Genomic DNA, 20568 nt, shown 5'->3' with positions numbered 1-20568 from the left:
CCATGTTAACCTTTGTTGGTCATATCAATGTGTTAGACTGTCTTCAGGGAAAAGTCTGCAATGACTCTCAGGCTCCTTTCTTGAGTCATAACTATTACTTTTTGGAACTTATTAATCTAGAAATATAGTGATTTGGATTATTTTTTGCTAATTATTTTAATGGAATTTTAGCCCACAATGAAAATACTTTCCCACTCTTCTACTTCACTCTACTCCCTACTTCCTTTGCCAGCTTTTAAGAATATATGTAAAATTTCTCTATTAAGACAATGCCAACTATAAATTTTAAGACTTTATTGTGCACAATTGTCCATGCAATTTACCAATCCGTTAGATCTAAATTCTATTCTCATACTGATTCCTAGGCATCTCACTATGTATAAAAAGAATACTTCACTCCTTGTCCCTAAGTCAGTTCTCTCTTTAATATACAATACTCTTCTTAAACCCAAGGTGATTCGATTTTTTAAAGTTGGGGTAGAACTAGGCAAAAATCTTTTGGCAAGTTTAAATAAGTTACACTTACTGTTTCTCCTTTATCCATATGAACACTTTCCCCTGAAAGAACTCTAATAAATTAATAAAATATGCTTCTGCCATACAGAAGCCATATTGTCTTTCATCAAGTAAGTTATATTTTTTAACTGATCAGTGATCCCACTCTCTATTCATATCAACAAGGCTGATGTGGACTTTTAATGAGTCCTATTTGGCATTCTCTTTCTCATCTATCCCCTCCTTTCCATTTCTACTGCCACAATCGTAGCTCAGGCCCTCATTACCTTAGTAGAACAGTTCTATTAATAGTCCCCCAGACTTTACAATAATCTCCTCATCACCTCTCTCCCCACTGTCACCTCTGACTAATCCATCAGCTGCTAGATTAATCTTCCTTATGCATAGATCTGATCATGTCCCTCATCATCTGCTTAAATTCATTCAATGGCTACTGCCTACTGAATTAAGTTGAAAGTACTCAGCCAAGTACTACAAGTCCTGCATAATTTGCCTCCAACGCACTTAATCAGCTTTAACTTATACATACTATGTTCCAGTCAAAATGAACTATTCATCACCTGCTGAAAAAATCCTATACTTTCATATCTCTGTGCCTTTATTCTTGATGTTTTCTGTGCTCACAATTGACTCTCAATTTGTTGAACTTCAATTCATACTTTAATTTCAAATGCTAAATTCTCTTTTCTGATCCTCATCTATTATCTTCTGATCCTCAATTCTCACAACACTTTGATTGTGACTCTCTTATATTGTTGGTATACATGTATTATTTCTCCCAGCAGAGATGATGTGGTGTGATACACAGAGAGCTGGCCTTACAGTCAGGAACCTGGGTTCAACGCCCATTTTTGAAACACACTAGCTGCAAGAATCTGAGCAAGGTTTCTTATGCACAAATATGATCACATCATTCATCTGATTAAAATCAATCAATGGTTATTGTCACTCAGAGCCCCAGGCAACTCTCTAAGACTCTAAGTTGTACAGAAAGTACAGATTTTACTCAAGAGAACTCACGACCTAGATAAGATCAAAAGTCTAATTAAAAAAGATATTTATCCTCACATCCCAGTAAGCTCCTGTAAGTTAGAAATCAGTTCTCATTTATATTACCATCCTAAGGTATCTAACAGATCAGGCACTGAATAAAGGATTGTTGAATTGTACTGTATACACAAGGCATTCAATAAATGCTATTGACTAAAATGAGCATTTTTACTAGAGGGGATCAAAAAATTGGAAAAGATAAGAGCCAGTTTTGCTTCTTATTAGCATTACTGGAGACACGTTGAAGCTATCTGTAAAAACGAGATTTTCAATTATTTACGGTTTTCAATATCCAGGATCTTTCAGAATTCTATCACCACGGATAATTATGAATTGGCTAAAGAGGTTTCTACTCCATCATCCAAATGGTAAAACTTACTCAAACTCAGAAATGCTTTAAGGACTGGTATGAAGGTTTTGGAGAATGAAGTTTATTTATTTATTTTTTATTATATGATTTAAAATCTTGATGTCAGTAATTTAAACCTTCCATTAAAGGTCTTTCAGTAATGAATATACTTTAGAAATAAAAATTTTAAATGTGTGTATCATAACCTAAGAACACTTGCATACTCCAACAATATTATTATTATTTTGTTCAAATTTATTTTTTTAAGCTTAAAGGCCTCCAATTGATGGAATAATTATGTGACAGGCACCAAGGACACAAGACAAAACATTCTCTGCTATCAAGGAGTTCAAATTGTTTTTAAGGGAAAGCAGTATGTACACACACACACACACACACGCGCGCGCGCACGCACACAAACAGGAGGTAGTTTTGGGAGGCAGGGTACTAGCAGTTGAGGAGGGGATCAGGAAAGGCTTATAGATTTACAAGCTGAATCTTGAAGAAGTAAGATAGATAATCTAACAGGCAGAAGTGAGCAGGGAATGCATTCCAGGCAGGGAAGCTAGGTTGTAAAGGGCTTTAGGAATCAAAAGAAGCTTACATTATATCCTAGAGGTTATAGGGAGTTCATTGAGTAGGGAGTTGGCAGCTTATGGGGAGAGCCTTGAAGCAGGGAAATGCCATAAGAGGTCATTAGAACAGTACAGAAGAGAGGCAATGAGAACCTGAAGGAAGGTGGTAGCCGTGTGAATAGTGAAAAAGGATTGGAATGAGAAGTGAGAAGTCGAGGACACCATGGTGGAGTTTCCAGCAAGTCATTAAGTTTTCTAGCATGCCAGCATGCTTATCTATATTATAACACATAACATCACTACTGTGATCTCATCAGGTCTTGAATATTTGTAGAGACTTCAGGTAAATGTGTCTATGAGCCTCAACCTCTCCAAAGAGTATTAAGAGCAACAGATTTAGAGTTGGAAGTGACCTTTGAGGCCATTTAGTTCAACAATGTCACTTTACAGATGAGGAAATTGAGGCCCAGCAACCTTAAGCAACTTGCCCAAGGTCACAAAGTTGGAAGTGATTTGAATAAAGGTGGTATGACCAGCACTTTTTTCCAGTGCCCCTTTTCTTCCTAATTCTATTAGCAAACCTTGTGAGACTAAAATTGAAGATAAAAGGGAATCTTTCCTCTCAGTATTTTTAAATTTAGATCTGTATACATACTATTGGAGTCACATACTGCCTGAAATGTAGAAACAGAATAGTGCTGATTATACTTTAGGCTAATGCAACTCAACAGAAAGCACAACTTAAGAACACTAAGAGAAAAATAATGCACCCTACTCTTTCTTCCCCCACTGGGGATTTTGTTCTATTAAGAGATAACTGAAAAAACACACAAACAACTCCCTTAACTTCTCTCCCTACCAGGAAAATCTATTCCTATAGCTCTTATAATTGCAGTGGTGCTGAGGCAGTTGTGTCTTCTGATATGGCTGGGATGGCTTAGCCAGAGAATTTACCTGCAAAAACAAATTAAAAAAAACAAAACCCAAACCCCAAAACTAAAAACTAACAAGCCCTTCTCCCCTGGCCTCCTCTGAATATGATATGGTTGTGCTATAGATGACAATGCAAGAATCCTTTAACTTATATGTCATGCACATGCAAACACAAATTGGAACTGCTCTTTTAAAAGGTACTGAATAAAGGAAGCTGGCTGGCTTGAACTACTGCCACAATCCACCCTATCTAATGAGCATCGTATAAAATGACCAATGATATTAAATGTTTTTTCTATCTTCCTTTGCTTTCACTGTAGAGTTTCCTTTAGAAGCAGTGAAGTGTTAGGTTTTTTAAAATTGATTAGCAGATGTGATTTTGCTTACATCTTACATAAATGCTCTGGGTGGATGCATACCATTGATTACCAGGGGTTCAGTTTACAGCAACTAATTGCTCTCCTTGCTGTTGTTTTGATATAAAATTCAATAGAAAATATGTTTTCAAAACTCTTGTCTTCGTTGCTTGAGTCAGAAGTGACTGGAGGCAAACCCAGTGGACTGAATTTTCCCTCCTTTAAAATAATTGCTCTCTCATCAGTCTGTGAAGAAAGTTTCCAAATTGTGGCATTCTAATTGGAAAGTCTGCATTATGCATGCGATGACAAACTATGTTGTGCTGAATGGGATTTTTTATCCTTTTCTTAAGGGATTAACTCTGTGCCAGATTTTGAACAACGACTGCTTCACCACTGAATTGGCATTTTTTTTTAAAAGAATAAAAGAAAATGCATTCCACTAAGTCTCTGGACTTAAGTTAGTTTATTGGAACCTCTGTGGGTGAGCTTAAAGCACAACTGACTTTGCTGTTAATGGTCTCTACATGTAGGTGAAATTAGCTGACTGATTATCAACTACAAAGAATATTGGGTTTATGCTTATGACCTACACCAATCTTCTATTAAATCCAGTCAGCTTCTATTTTTAGCTTCAGTTAAAATCATTATAAACCTTTGACCCCAAGCTTCTATAAAACATTTATTGATGAAGCCCCTCAAAACTTTTGAATTTCATTTTCTGTTTCATTTCATTCATTAGAATGTAAGATCTTTGTGAATTAGGAATTGTTTTATTCATTCCATCTGTATTCCTAGAACCTAGGCATAGTGATTGACATATACTTGATGACAGACTTGTTGATCTCACCAAATGCTGACAAAGTGGCAAAAAGGGCCTTATTTCTACGTGCTTTTCCCTCCACTTTATTTATTTATTTATTTAAACCATTGGCTAATTAATTAATTTTTAGTTTTCAAGATTTATTTCCATAAGATTTTGAGTTCCAAATTTTCTCCAGCTCTCTCCCCTACCCCTACTACAAGACAGTGTGCAATCTAATATAGGCTCTACATATACATCTGTATTAAACACATTTTCATATTGGTCATGTTGGAAAGAAGAATTAGAATTAACGGGAAGAACCATGAGAAAAAAGAAACAAACAAAAAAAAAGGAGAGCAAATGGTATGCTTTGATCTGCCTTCGTACTCCACAGTTCTTATTCTAGATGTGGAGAGCATTTTCTATCATGAGTCTTTTGGAGTTGTCTTAGATCCTTGCATTGAGAAAAAGAGGTAAGTCTATCAGTTAGTCACTGCACAGTGTTGCTGTTACTATGTACAATGTTTTCCTGATTCTGTTCACTTCACTCAGCATCAGTCCATACGAGTCTTTCCAGGTTTTTCTGAAGTCTGCCTGTTCATCATTTCTCATAGCACAATAGTATTCCATTGCATTGCAACTGATGGGCATCCCCTCAACTTCCAATTCTTTGCCACCACAAAAAGAGCTGCTATATATATTTTTGTACATCTGCATCCTCTTCCCATTTGTATGATCTATTTGGGATACAGACCTGCTAGGTCAAAGAGTATGCACAGTTTTATACCTTTTGGGCAATGTTCTCTCCACTTTAAATTCCTCTCTTGAATCTCTATTGAATTTCTAGACATATTTCAAAATCTACCTCAAGTTGTACCTTATCCATCAAGGTTTTCTTGATCTCCTCTGAATTTATTCAGTTAAAGTCAACAAATAATTAAAAGCTCACTATAGGCAAGCCATTGTATATTAGAAATACACAAATAAAAATGAAACAATCTGTACCTTTAAGGAGCCTACATTCTATGTGTTTGTGTGATCCAATATGTACAAAGATAAGTAAATAAAAATAGACTACCACAAAATAATCTGAAGAGAAAACAACACTACTGACAAGGATCAGGTAAGGGCTCTTTTAAGAGGGAACTCTTTGAGTTGTACTATAAGGCAGAGGTGAGGAACATGAAAGATCACCTATAAAAAGGTATGGAGGTGGAAATGCAAAGGTCAAGTACAGCCAGGTCAGTTTGACTGGAATGATGGCTATGTGAAGAAGGGTAATATAATAATACTTAATATGTAATAACATTTAAATGGTAGGGAAGTATAAGTCATATTGTAGAAGGCCTTAATTTCCAGGCTGAGGATTTTGTATTCTATCCTAGAGGTAAAAGAAGCCACTTAAGATTTCTAAGTATAGGAGTGACACAGAACACCAACTTGGTAGCAGTGTGGAGGACGTGTTGGAAAGGGGAGACAATGGAAGCAGGGAGATCACTGAGGAAGCTAATGCAATAAACCAGGCAAGAAGTAATGAAAACCTGAAGCGGGGTAGAATTGGAAGTTGATGGATTCAAGAGATGTTGTGGAAGTAGAATCAATAAGATCTGATATCGAGGTGTGGCATATGGAAGAATCAAGATGATGCTGAGGTTGTGAACCTGACTGACCACGTCAATCCCCTACTCAATAAACTCCGCTGGCCTCTATTACCTCTAGAATCAAATATAAACTATTCTCATTGGCATTTAAACAATTAAAAACTCGACCCTCTCCTACCCTGTTAGCCTTCTGACATGCATGTTATTCCTTCTTCACACATGGCCTCCCACTTCTTAATCTGGTATCTTTGCACAGGCTGTCCTCCACGCCTGGGATACTTTCCCTCCCTCTTCACATGCCTGGTTTTCTAGTTTTCTTAAGACTGAAATACCGTGTAAGGCAAGAGGCCTTTTCTGACCCTTTCTTCTCCACCCCATCCCCCACCCCCAGATCCTTAATGTCTGTCTTTCCAGGGTTACTTTATATCTGCTTTCTTTGTTTTGTATGAAATTATCTACTTATATATACATTGTCTCCTTGATTAAGAATCTAAGGTCCTTGAAGACATGGATTGTTTTGCTTTTGTCTTTCTTTCCCCAGTACCAAGCACAGTTTCCAGCACACAGTAGGTGCTTAACAAATGTCTCATTGATTAGCACTTCCAATAGAAATAGGGAAATTTTAAAGTAGGATTGGTTTGGGGGAAATACGGTCAGTTCAGCTTTGGAGATACTGAGTTTGAGTTGTGTAAAATATATCCAGCAGGCAGTTGGGAGTATGGGATTCATCCACACATCACCCCTTCTTTCTCCAAAACTCCACAATATTTCTTTGTACCTCTGTTATTACACTTACGACAGCCTGCTTTGGAATACGGTTCCTTGTGTACTTGTTTTGTCCCCTTTACAAGGCAGAATATTCCTTCAGGGAAGGGGCCATAGCTTATTCATCTTTTTGGATACTATGGTGCCTAGTGAGGTGCCTTCAATCTTAGTACTAGATGCTGAAAATTTATTCAATTGGAATGATGTAAACATCTGGCCCAAAGCCGGGCAGTTCATGAGTAAGAGCATTTATTAAACACCTCTTGTGTGCTGGGTGCTGTGCTAGAAAAAAGGAGCTGGCATTCCTTTGGGAATAGGGTGAAGACCAAATATATGCATATAAATATACATATTAAATGAACACAAGATAATTTTTTTTAGAGGAAGGCATTAAATTTTAGGGGCTGGGAAAGAACAATCAGGAAATGCCCTGAAGGAGGTTTCATTTGACCTGAGCTTTAAAGAAAAGTAGGGATTCTTAAGTCAGAGATGAAGAAAAGGGACCCTGAAAAGCAACCAGACCAGATCAATTTGTCTGGATCAGAATATGTGAAGAGGAGTAATGTAAAATAAGGCCGGAAAAGTAGGGTGGAATTAGTTTGTGAAGAGCATAGTAAATGCTTAATAAATACTCTGAATCTATTTAATGTCTTTATTGAAGAGATGAAAGGCATGGTCAGACCTCTTTTTTAGGTTTATCACTATGGCAGCTAGTAATATGGAGGATGGATTGGAGAGGGCAGATTTGATGCAGGGAAACCATTTAGGAGACATGAAATCAGAAAACACTTGGTAATAATTAGAGCTGATTAAAAGTAAAAAGAGTTGCCTCAGTAGTTTCCCCTCCTCAGAAATTTTCAAGGAAATGACCACTTGTCAGGCATGTAAAGTGGGGATTCCTTTGGTGTATGGGTTGGATCAGATGGTTGCTGAGAACTCTTCCAATTCTCAAATTCTTTGAGGTTTTTTGCTATAATCTACTTGATGGGAAAGGAGTAAAAAAAATTTTTTTAAATGCTTACTGTGTTCCAGGCATAACGCTAAATGCTGCAGATACAAACATAAGAGTGTCTCTGCCTTCAATGAGCCTATGTTCATTCATATAGAGAAAGATAATGCACATACAGGATATCTAGAGGTGGAAAGCAAAGGGGAGAGGTGGTGCCAGAGGGTCCAAGTTCCATTTCTGTGGGAGGAGAAAGAGGTCTGGAGATGGATGGAAAATGATAAGCTCCTGATTTAGGGTGGTAGCTATGGCACCATGAGTAGGAGTGTCGGCACTGAGATCTAAAGCCTGCAGTCCTAGATTGCTGAAAAATTATTTGAGCGAATGGATGGGTGATCCTTCATCTTAGGAACAGGGCAAAGCTTTCACAAAGTTGAACACTCCCTTTTTCAGAAGTCTATTCATATAGGGAAGAATGTGAAATTCAACTACACAAGCAGATACTTTCTTCCATAAAAGCTTGTCTCAATGAATAAGGACACAAGAGACCGCAAATCTCATTAGTTTGGACAAACTGAGGAGGCCATTCTGAATTACAGAATGTGCTGCAAGATATTCTAGTTACTAATAATAGCACCTACCTCCCAGGGTTGTCGTACAGATCAAATAACATAATAATTATAAAGTGCTTAACACAGCGCTTGGCTCAGAGGTGGCACTATATAAATATTAGCCATTATCACTGTTTTTTTTTTCTGAAAATGCTAGATGCCAGACACTGTGACAGGTGTGGAGATAAAGAAAAAAACTGAAATCAAATTTTAACCTCAAAGAGCTTCTATTCTACCAACTGGATTGCATTTAGAGGACACGACTATCAATACTCCCTATGATCCATGAAGAGCAAAAAGCAATCTACCTAACCTAACAGTCAACAGTGGTGATTCTTTGCATCTTTCAAAAAATTCAGTTTTGAGACTTTCAAGTGCATATACAGTTTATTCCCTTAATTAAGGGAACAAACATCTACCCAGCAATCTGTTATGCCTTATTAACTCATTTAGGAAACCATTTTTTTCATACAGTACAAAAATAAACTTTAGCCCAGTCTGTTACCGGATTATCACGAATTCCAAATCAGTTGGGTCTACCTTAGTAGAATTTAAAGTTTTTTCAAATCAAATGGCACAAGAGAGGTGGGTACAGGACAAATACCTTTTCCCTGAAAGGCCATTTTCTCTGTTTCTCAAGGTGACATTTCAAAACAGTCTTTCCTTAGGCAAGATGTGGGCATCAAAAATATCAGGACCCACTTAAATGATCCAGATATATTCTTAAAAGATAACAAACAATGACAACAAAAAAACCAAAACCTCATTATGCTACAGACCTTTAGAGCAATGACACACTAAGCTGTGCTTACCTTTACAGATCTTTCACTAAGTGTTTAAATTTTGTATCATCAATTCCCTTCTCTAGAGCAAGGCCATCTTTCTTGCTTTCAGCAATACCTCTGCAGTGATAACTAAGCTGATACTGGCCTGACTCGACTCTGAAGTGGTATCCAAATTATTGGGTGAGGACAAAGCAACCCGGCTCTAGGCAGATGATGCATCATCACCTACCCCCTGCATGCACCACACACATGCACACATATACACATATATGGGCATAATCCTTCCCCTGTCCCTTCCTACCTAAAGGCTCTAAGTCCAGTTTCTCCAGAGTCCTATTCCTGGGAAGACCCTCAATAGGCCGATCTTGTTACAAGAGCAAAGAGAGCATGTTTCTTTTTAATGGGGGAACACAACAAAGAAACACTTGTGAGCTTTTTGTTTCTTGTTCCAAATTCTGTGAAATTAAAAATGGGGATTGAAGAAAGTATAAACATTTTAAAGAGCTCTCTAATCTCCAAGTTTAGTCCTAGGAATTATACCTCATAGATTTTTACTCAATATATCCAATTTTTAGTTTTTAGAATATAGCAAAATAAAAGCTGTTTTCTTCATCTTCATCGTCGTCATCACTGCTGTCATTGTCACCACCACCACCACTACCACCACATCATCATCATCATCATCTCATATTCAATGGTCAGGGGGAACAAATTTTCCTGGCTTCCTTCTCTCTCTAAATCATTTTTCATGATATGAAGGCATGGCTTACATGACAGATTTGATTCTTTCACTCCATCTTATTATTAGCAGCCCTCCTCGCCTCTGTTAAGCACTGCTCTGCTTTTATCATAAAAGGTCTGTCTGAAGAACGTAACCTCAACCTTCTCTTCATCAGTATTCCTCTGCCCCTGCCCAATAACTCATTACTGGTTTCTAGTTTTTTCTTTTTCCAATATCATAAATTATATACTAATGGACTTTAGCAATGATTTTTCCTTCCCAGTGAACTCCTATTCCTTTCACTGGTTTTCATGTTCCATTTCTAACTCTTACGCATTTACTGCTTCTTTTCAGATATTCCACTGACCCAATGTTCATTACTACTTCATTGCAATCATTCATAAAACTCCATTTTGTGACTAACAGTCTTTTTCACCAAGTTATATTAACCTTTACTAGAAAAATTAGTTTGTTTTATAGTCACTATTACCACAGCACTTAGTACTAAGCCTCTAGTCTCCCCTTCTTCACTGCTCATCTTAAAGGAAGATAAGGTAGAATATAAGAGAAGATGAGGAAGAATCAGATTAAAAGGGGTATGATGTCATCACTGGCTAGTGTTTGGAATTCTCTATCAACTCCCTTGTACTCCCTTAGGATCCTAACCTTCTGAACAGTGGGAGAATCCCACAGTTGAAAGAAAATATCCTAGCTTTGATACCTCCATTTTCTCAAGGTCTCATTTCTGACGACCACTGCAAGTCCTTCAATTTTCCCCACTAATTCTCTGACCCCCCATTAATACACGAGCAGATGCACAGAACTTACAAAAGCTTTAAGTAGCAAGGGCTAAAGAAATTTAATACGCTTCTCTGTTCCTTTCTATTCCACTGGGTAGAATTTTCAAAGGAATTTGTCTGTGGGAGATGCAGAATTTAGTTACAGGCAGATTTTTGCATTTGTTCAACCTGGTGATAAAGGGAGAAAATAGAGGGTGTAGAAGAGGGTGGGGAGGTCTCATTTGTAAAGCTAAAGGCAAAAGAACATTTAAGCAAGGATGAGCTACCAAACAGTATAGTTCTCTCTGCTCAGTCTCTCAATGATTCCTATTATTCTCTGAGATGATTTCATTAATATGACTATCTCTTCTAACAGTGCAGATCACAATCTATCCATGCAATCTAATACTGTGTGCCTCTTGTCAAAAAACATTTATCATGTGCCTACTATGTGCCAGGCACTGAAAGGAAAGGAAAAGAAAGGAAAAAGACAGTCCCTGTCCTCAAGGAGTTCACAGTTTAATGGGGGAGAAAAACATGCAAACAAGTTACATAAAGAAGGAAAGCACTAGAATTAAGAGGGATCAGGAGAGACTTCTTGTAGGAGAGATTTTATTTGGGATTTGAAGGAAGCTACTGGAACTGAGGAAGGAGAGTATTACAGGCATGGAGAACAGCCAATGAAAATGTCTCCCTATGATTTCTCCACAGAACATCCACCCAGTGTGTTTGAGGCCATTCTTTTTTTTTTTTTAAAGGCAGTTCAGGTTAAGTGACTTGCCCAGGGTCACACAGTTAGTAAGTGTCAAGTGTTTGATCTGAGGCCGGATTTGAACTCAGGTCCTCCTGACTTCAAGGTCAGTGCTCTATCCACTCACTGCACCACCTAGCTGCCCCAAGGCCATTCTTTAAAGCTCTTGACATTTCAAAGAAAAACAAAAAGAAACATGCAATCCACTGGCTGACCTTTGCTCTTGATACATGACCAGTCAATACCCATTTCTGGTCATACATCTCTCTTTATGATATCCTTAATATAGCTTCTCCTGCAAAATTCTTCATTGGTAATATGCTGTAGGCTACTCACATTAACCATGTGCTAGAGTGCCTTGAAACTTCATTCTTCTCAAAAGTCTGATATTCCATGATCTACATCTAAATAGCATCACTGGAAGCAGTGATTTTTTTTTAATAGGCCTTTGTTTCAGAGAGAAGCTTGCAGTCATTTAAAACACTGTTCAGTTTCTCAAAGATAAGTCAGCTCACTTCTTTCACCCAAGTTAATTCTGGGCCCACTGGAATGTCTATTCAGTGTCTGTTAAAGATATATGCATAGATAGGCCGGGTCTACAAGCTATCCATCAAACTCTATGCCATCAGACAAAAGCCATTCTCCATTCACTCAGTCTTTCCAGGGTAGATAGACTGAACTCTTTGGATGAGCTATTATGGTTCTTATTCAGGAGGTTCTATAATATTTTGAGGCTTGATGAAATCAGTCCAATGTCATTTACAAAGAGGAGTATCTGAAGGGGCTTATCATCTTAAGGGAATATCTTTTGATTTGACTTTATGCAAGATATCCTCCAGGACAGTTGCCAACATCTTTATGTCTCATTTGAGATTAATAATCACAGGGTCAAACAAAGTTTTACCTGTACTGTTACATTTTCAAGGAATCTTTTGCGATTTTGACATGTTTGAAAAGTACTTCTTTGGTCTCCATGTTATAGGAACTGATTTACATTGCTTAAACTTTTACATGAAATAATCATAGTCACTGTTTACAACTTTCCTTCTGTCAATTATCACAATTTTCATCGTTAAAAATTTATTTAAGTAAATTGGGTTAGAGTTATTTTAAATGCATGCCACAGTTTTTCTCATTTTAATTTTTCAGCTTTGTATTTATTTTTATCTTTGCTCAAAAAAGTTGGTGGTCCGACGGTATAGGAACAGTTGATTCAGGAATGATCACCATTGTTGATAAGTATTCTCTTTTAAAATGGAGTTATTTTTTTTTGTGTGTGATATTATGGCACTCATCATACCCAGGGTCTTTCAATTTCTTTCATAAAAAAAGTTTTCATATATGGGTGTGAGGTTTCCGTATGACACAAGACTTGTCTACAAATCTTTAGCTTCTCTCCTTCTTTATTCCTGATCCAAGTTTTCCAATATATTCTTTGCTACCCTTACTTATTCCCACCTTTGCAAAGAAAGCACTGAATATCAAAGTATATCCTGATTTAATTTTGAGGGTCTGATTAAATTCTTTGCAGAATTTTTCTACTTCACTATTCACAACAGGTGTTGGTACATAAGCTATAATTATTTTCATGGTGGTCTTTCTGCTAATACTTGTCAAGGGAAATATAAAATAAGCAAATATTCCATGAAATTATATTTCTTGTTGCTTTTGGGTACATGAGAAAACCAACTCTCTTAACTTATTTTTTTTAACCTTCCTAGGGAAAACTTACAAACCATCCATCCATTTAGTTGTAACTTCTTTCTTTTGGTTTCCCTTATAGAAAAAAAATGTAAAGTTGTTAAGATTCAGTTCCTCCTGTAGTATCTCCAAGCACTGGTCATTAGACAAAAAAATAAAATCTCACATTTAAAATACCAACAGCTACACTAAAGTTGATAGACTGTCTAAAAACTATGTGATCCTTAGTTCCTTCCTGATGACAGATCCCATCTGGGAGTGCCTGGAAAGGCCCAGCCAGAACTGTTGCCAAGGGCAACCCCATGTCTCCTTCCTCCACATATCTTACACTCAACATTCCTAACAAAGCCTCTTTATCCTTTTCCCTTCTTAGCTGGTCACTGAACTCCCACCCTCACTCAAACCATAGTGAATCCTGAATCCCCTCTCCATTCTGACCCTAATACGGACTCCTCTCCTCCTTCCCAGTGGCAGCAGGCCTCTCATATGGGGCAGATACTTTAAGGAGAAGCAACTTAAGGAATCCCAGGCCTTGCCACCTGTAGCTATACATAGTCTTACAACTTCTGGGCCTTAATATTTAGCCTACAGCTAAACTCTCCTAAATATGCTGTTCCCCCAGTTAGAGAGTGAGTTTCTTGAGAGTAAAGACTCTCTTCTTTTTCACTATGTGTCTCCCGATGCATACAACAGCACTTGGCCCACAGTAAACGTTTAATAAATTAATTCATAATAAATATTTCTTCATCATTCCATTAATTCATTAACACCCACTTCTTTAGCATCCTGCCACAATCACTTGCGCAAACAGAAGGGGCTTTAACAAAACAAGTGACCTTATAGGTAATTTAGTCAAACCTTCTTGAGAAAATGGAGGTTCAGAAAGACCATATAACTAGTCAGAGGTATAAAAGAGATTAGAATTGACCTCCAGTCCAGGGTAAACACTATAATTCCTCATCCTATTAACAGTATCTAGTCATTTATGCCATTCAGCTCTGATATTCACTTATTCCTCTTTTAGTTTTGGTCTACCTTGAGTTACTTCTTTTTTCTTCTTAAATTCCTGGCTTTGGAATTTATTCTGTTATTCTCTGTAATGTGAAAATCTTAGCATTTATCAGCTCCTTAATTCTTCTCCTCTTAAATGCCTTCTCAAAATTAATTTCCCACATGAAATTTTCCTGGGAAGGTTTCTACATTATAACACCTTTACTCCAAAGTGGAAAAATAAAAACATATTAAATTTCAAGTGTTATAAAATTTAACTGCCCAGATAATTACAACAATACACTACATCTGAGATCTGACTTATTTTTCCAATAAATTATAGTCCTCTCTCTATGTGGTGTACTTGTTGCACCAATAAGAGTAACACCATGCTCACAAACATTTTAAGGTGAGGATCCCTGCAGTTATGAATTCTTATAAACAAAAGATAACGAATCAATTTAAACACGTGATTGTAAGATAAATCTTTTGAAGGACTGGAAGGAGGGGGAAAGAAAGGAAAATCTTATGCACATTTTTTAAATGGGCCGAGGGGGAAAAAATAATTAACTATGTTTTCAGTGGGATTCTTTTGATCACTGGGGGCTTGGTACAGTTTTCTTGATCCAGGATTTCAAAGCTGAGATCAGTAGTTTTAATTCAAACGTTTCCAACCAACATTAATAACTATCACTTTTTAAACTGCTAAACAGAAGTAATTAAACCAAACTGGTGTGGGTTTCAGGGCCAAAGGCTAAACATGGCAGTTGTTGTTTTTCTCAGGAATTGCCTGGTACTGTCTCATTAGGCCTGGAGCCCCAGAAAAGGCTCCACTGGGAGAAAACTACCTCTATTATAAGGATGATTGCTATGTTCAGTCTCATCTATACTCTTCAGAGTGGTAGAGTAGCCCCTCCTTCCCTTATTTGTTTGGCTGAAGGATTGTCAAAGAGAAAAACACTCCCTCTTTGAAATTTATTCTGTACAAGTTGCCTTTTTAGAAATAACCCTCCCAGGTGCTGATATGAATATTCACCAGAGCACTCAGAGCACTCAGAGCACAGGGGCCAGTCTCCCTGCCATGTACACTAATCCTTCAAAATGTATTCTAGGCAAGCTACCAGGGTAAACTCCTATACAGAAACTGTGTTTTCCTGTGATGGATATTGGATAGCTGGAAGGAGAATATCTGAGTGGAGGAGGCAGAGATGAATAAATCACCAGAGTGCATATCTAAGGCATTGCTGCTGCTGGGACTTTCCAAATTAGACTCAAATATAAAATTAGGCTTCATTAGCAAATCTCGCCCTGTGGGTTTCACCACATAGCTTTTCTTCAGCTGGCTCATCCCTCCTACATCAGAACAATAAATATTTATTTCCACTAAGCTCCATTACCCAATCTGCTGGAAGCTCCAACTTTATCTCACTGTCACTTAGGCAAGCAAAAGCCTACACAGAAGCCTGATGGTTATCTCTGTCAATAAAAAACTTCCAACACTGCACCTGCAAACATACTCAATATTACATTATCGTCCCTGTTGACAGCCAGAGAAGTACAGGGAGAGAAGGTAAGTTCATTGACCACTGATTGGTGTGGTTTCTCTTAGTCATCCCACTACTGCACTGATTCCCTAATAGTGAGCATCACAACTCATACTGAGGAGCAAAGAGAAGGTGGGTAATGAATTGGAGGCTGTCAGAGAGTCAGGACAACTTGGCTTAAGTCATAGAAGGCAATGTCAGAAATTGGTATTCAACTCAATTAAAAACTATGATGATCCTTAAGCTACAAGGGACCAAGCTATGAGATTCCTGAACAGTCACAGGAGCCTAGGAACCAATCGCAGGCCTCAGGAATGGAGGGAAATGGGAAGCTGAGGAGAAAAAGGAGAGCCTTTAGTATGACCTCCTCTACTGTGGTACCCTGGAACGGCTTTCCTGGCACCATAGTTGGGTATGGCTCTACTGAACAACCACAACCCTCAATGCTACCCTCCCCTTTTCTGCCACCATCTTTATAGAGCATTTCTTACAAGAGTATCAATTATGAAAATAAAGCTGCTGCATTTATCTTGGTCCCAACTCCTTGGATTTTCATTTTCAATACTGTTTCAGGGAAGAAGCTTCAATATAAAACATCTGTTTCCTGAAAGGCTGATCTTTTCATTTCACCTCCTCGGACAGGCAGTATGTATAACGAAAGGAACTGGGGTTTAGATAGAAAAATAATGATGACATCACCAAACAGAGATAACTAGGACATGGAGGCAATAAAAACACAGACATGGTTTAAACCAAGGCTTAATACAGCCTAGAAATGCCTAAACCTTCTTTCTTCTGTTGAATGTGTTTGTGTTTTAATAGATTTACAGGGAAAAGTCCCAAAAGAAATCTTTGGCTGGGCTGAAGATATATAATCCTATCTCTTTTACTGTGACAACTATACAGACAGCTCTAGACCAGTCTTTCACCTCACATCCCTAATATTTAATTTAAGAGCAAAAGGTTGAAGCTGAGAAATGAAACAGAAAGTAAAACATTCCACTTAAAAAATCAAAGCTAAATACAAACTCCTAGTTTTCAGAAATGGTGATGGGACTACTTTATTGCTTTGCTTCTTCCCTATTAAATAAGTGAAAAGACAAGTGTAGGTCAGAGAATAAATGTTATGGCTACATAATCTAATTTTGTTTCAGAAATATTACTATTATAATAAAATAGAAAAGGTACAATGATATCTACTTAATTATATCAAAATAAAACAGGAAGGAAACACGAAGCCAGTGTGATGGTAACAGGACACTCTTTGAACAGATATCACTACTAATTTCTCATTTGACTAGGACAGGAATTTCTGAGTTTTTCTCCACTGGTGTATATGGACTTTGCTGATCCATCTAGACTTTCATACCAGGTCTTATTCTGCTGTGACCACAGGTAAAGATTTTGCTAGACCAATAGCCAGGACTCAGACCACAGCTGTAGAAAAAAGCAAAAAAAAAAAATTTTGTATAAGGAGTACCTTGGTCTTCCCATGCAACAACCTTTTTTCAAATGGAAAAGATTTTTAATGGATAACATTTTTCCTCCAACTGCAAATTAAATAAATACTTTCAAATACTCAAAAAGATCTGTGATCTTCTTATAAATTCCCTCCACTGATGCGAAATCATAACCCTTCCATACCTATCTCTCTTCTGTAACTTTTATCAATGTTCTCCCAAATGTCTGCCACTAGGCATCACACGTGGAGCCATGCCTCACTTTCTCCTGATGTTTTAAGAGCACCAGTGGAACACTGGTTGTCTACCTGTCACCCCCTGTTCCTGCCATCCTAGCTTCTCTTCTTATCATGTAATTCCTTGATGTCTTTTACTCCTATACTTCTTTGGAATTCCCCATTGGCTATATATGGCAGCCTGTTTATGGTCATCATGTGCCTTTCCACTGCCCTTTCTGTAATACTTATCTTTAGTTTTCCAAAGGCAGTTGTATTTCATGTTCCATTGCTGTATAGCAATTTTCCTAAAGCACAAGTCTGATCATGTCACTTCTCAACACTCCCTCCAATAAACATCACTGGCTACCTAATACCTCCAGGATCTACTACAAAATCCTCTGGCATTTAATCCTTTCACAACTGGGCCCCTGACTACTCTGGTCTTTCTATACTTTACTTCCTGATCCAGCTCACACTGGCTCACTTGCTGCCACCTCACACACAACAATCTATCTCCAAAGTTTGTGCCTTTTCATTGACTGTCCCTCATGTCTACAATGCTCGTCTTCCTCACCTCTACCTCTGGGCTTTCTCTAAGACTAAGCTCAAAATCTACCTTCTGCAGAAGACCTTTCCTGGTCATTCCTTAATTTTCTAGTGCTGCTCCTCTGAGATTACCTTCCATTTACACTAGATAGATCTTATGCCTATATAATTATTTGCATGTTGTCTCCCAGTTAGAAATGGGAGACTCTTGAGGTCAGGTGTTTTTGCCTGTCTTTGTATGCCTAGAGTCTAACATAGTAACTGGCACAAAGGGCTTAATAAATGCTTGCTGACTGAATGATATAGCACCATCAGCAGAATGTCGGTATTGAAAAGATGGGTCTCTGCTTTCACAGGAAGTGTGGGGTCAGTAAAGAAGTTTTGTTACTTCTTGAAAGCAATCCAATCTACACCCCTCTTCTTCAACTCAACTTGTCCAAATACAGTGGCTCCTGGCCCCTTCTTACTGGCACCAAATACCCATTGAAATATGGTTGACAGACATTTTTCATTGACTTGGACGGACAGACTGAGCTCCTTTGTGTGATTAGAGATCTCTTGCAGGAGTCTCTACAGTGTTCCAGCCCTTGCTGCAATCAGTACAATGTTATCTACAAACAGGAACACCTGGAAGGCCTCACTATCTATAGGGAAGTCCTCTTTGACCTGAACTCTGTGCTGAAAGCTCCTCCATCACAGTGGCAAATCCAGGATTATCAGTAAAATTTCTCTATGGTGAACACCATCACCACAAAGCTATTTTTCATATCTCAATGGAAGGACCATAACAACTGATCTTTGTTAGTCTGGGGATCTCAAACAATGAACAATTTTTCTCCTCTGGTCTGTTTATGGAACTGTTAACTGTCTAAAAGAAATTACCTGATTTTTCTGAAACTAGGAAAAGGAAGAGGCAAGTTGAATTCTTCACAGCCCCAAAATTTTGCCAAAATCACTCACATCTTCCTTTTCCTCTTCTTAAGTGATTCCATACCAAATACACACAGTGCTGGGGTAGGAGCTAGCCAGGACCAGAGATGACATGAACACACTGACTGCTGTTTTCTCTCATGTGGCACAGATCTCATCTCCTTACCTGCTATTTCACAATAAAGAAGGTGTATTTCATCTCCTGGTCTTATAGATAGGGAATGTGATCTACTGAAACATAGATATTTTCATTGTTATTTCCTGTTTTTATATCACCTACATTTTCCAGTGTATCCCTTCCTAATCTCCTCTGAGAGAGCCTTCCCTTTTTTTTTTTAAAAGAGAGAATGAAAAAGGGAGGAAGAACAAATATGCTCTGTAAAACTAACCAATACATAAAAAAGTCTGATGTTATATGTAGTGTTGCACACCTATGGTGCCCCGCTCTGCAGAGAAGTCTTCCCATACATCTTTTTGGAGGCTACACTTGACTAGTATAATTTTGCAAGCTTCAGATGTGGTTGCTCTTTACATTTCCATTGTTGTCATCATTGTGTATATTATTTTCTTGGCTCTGCTCATTTCACTCTGCATCAGTTCACACAAGTCCTTACATGTTTCCCTATCGTCATCCTGTTTGTTTCTTGTTGTACACTTAACATTCTACTACATTCATGTAACACAAGTGGTTTAGCCATTCCCCAGATGATGGCATATTATTTTGTTTCCAGTTCTCTGTTATCACAAAAACGGCTGCTCTAAGTAATGTGATGTACTGCTTAGCCTATAGTTTGTTTCTTTTTTGTCAATGGCTTCCTTGGGGTATATATCCAGTAGTGGAATCTCTAGACCAAAGGGTATGGACAATTTAATCATTCTCTTAAGTATATTTTCAAAATGAATGAATTTTAAAAAATAGTGCAAGGCACTGTGCTAAATACTAAGGATACAAAACTAGCAAGCAAGACAGGGCTTTCCCCAGGGAGCTTACATTCTAATAGGTGAAGACAACATAAATGCAGAGCTGGAGTTGGAAAGGGAGATTATGTGTACAACAGTATGGCTCCAGAATGCAAGCAGCATGATTTGGAGATGGCTGGGAAATGAAATGGTGGGCTTGGGACCAGGCAAGGTAAGGTAAAAGCTCACCAATCAGAGCCCAATGTCCCAGGGGTAGGAGTCCAAATTCTGGTGGGAGGAGGAAGAGACCGAAGTGCAGGCAGCATGGCTTGGAGATGGCCAGGAAGTGGTATTCTGTAAATTGCTTTACAGAATGGTTGTGCCAATTCACAGGGAGACAATATTCTTAAACAGAGAAGCAGAGTGACAAAGGTTTGAAGGCCAGCCTTGGAGACAGGAAGACCTGGATTCAAGTTCTGCCTCAGATACACATGTTCACATACTTGCTTATGTGAACATGGCAAGTTATTTAACCTCTAAAGTACTTCAGAAAACTCTCTAAGACTATAAAGCTGTAGGAGAGTTGCTAAGCTGTATTAGTAGATAGAGTTTCCATACTGGGAATTCCCTACAATTCATAGGTTCCCAAAGTGGGAGATACCGCCCCCTGGGAGGGGGTGCTGGAATGATCAAGGGTGGGCTAGTACCCTTGGGTTCAACTGGGGGGGGTTGAATA

The 20568-nt window shown here is 38.1% G+C and overlaps 1 protein-coding gene across 2 annotated transcripts in view; it reads right to left on the bottom strand.

The window, feature by feature from the left end:
* BTBD9 (BTB domain containing 9) overlaps window positions 1–20568 on the bottom strand; it is a 516152-nt gene that overhangs the window by 118492 nt on the left and 377092 nt on the right. Inside the window, exon 9 of one of the 2 annotated variants that reach the window (XM_078155391.1) lies at window positions 20082–20237. The exons of the other annotated variant lie outside the window; for it this stretch is intronic. Coding sequence (XP_078011517.1) covers window positions 20082–20237 — 156 coding nt within the window. The remainder of the gene's footprint in view (window positions 1–20081; window positions 20238–20568) is intronic. 2 annotated transcript variants of the gene reach the window in all.

The sequence above is a fragment of the Phascolarctos cinereus genome, unplaced genomic scaffold (assembly GCF_003287225.1).
Source record: "Phascolarctos cinereus isolate Bilbo 61053 unplaced genomic scaffold, phaCin_HiC Scaffold_5;HRSCAF=322, whole genome shotgun sequence".
In the NCBI taxonomy this organism is placed as follows: Eukaryota; Metazoa; Chordata; class Mammalia; order Diprotodontia; family Phascolarctidae; genus Phascolarctos; species Phascolarctos cinereus.
This window is presented reverse-complemented; position numbering and strand designations above follow the sequence as displayed.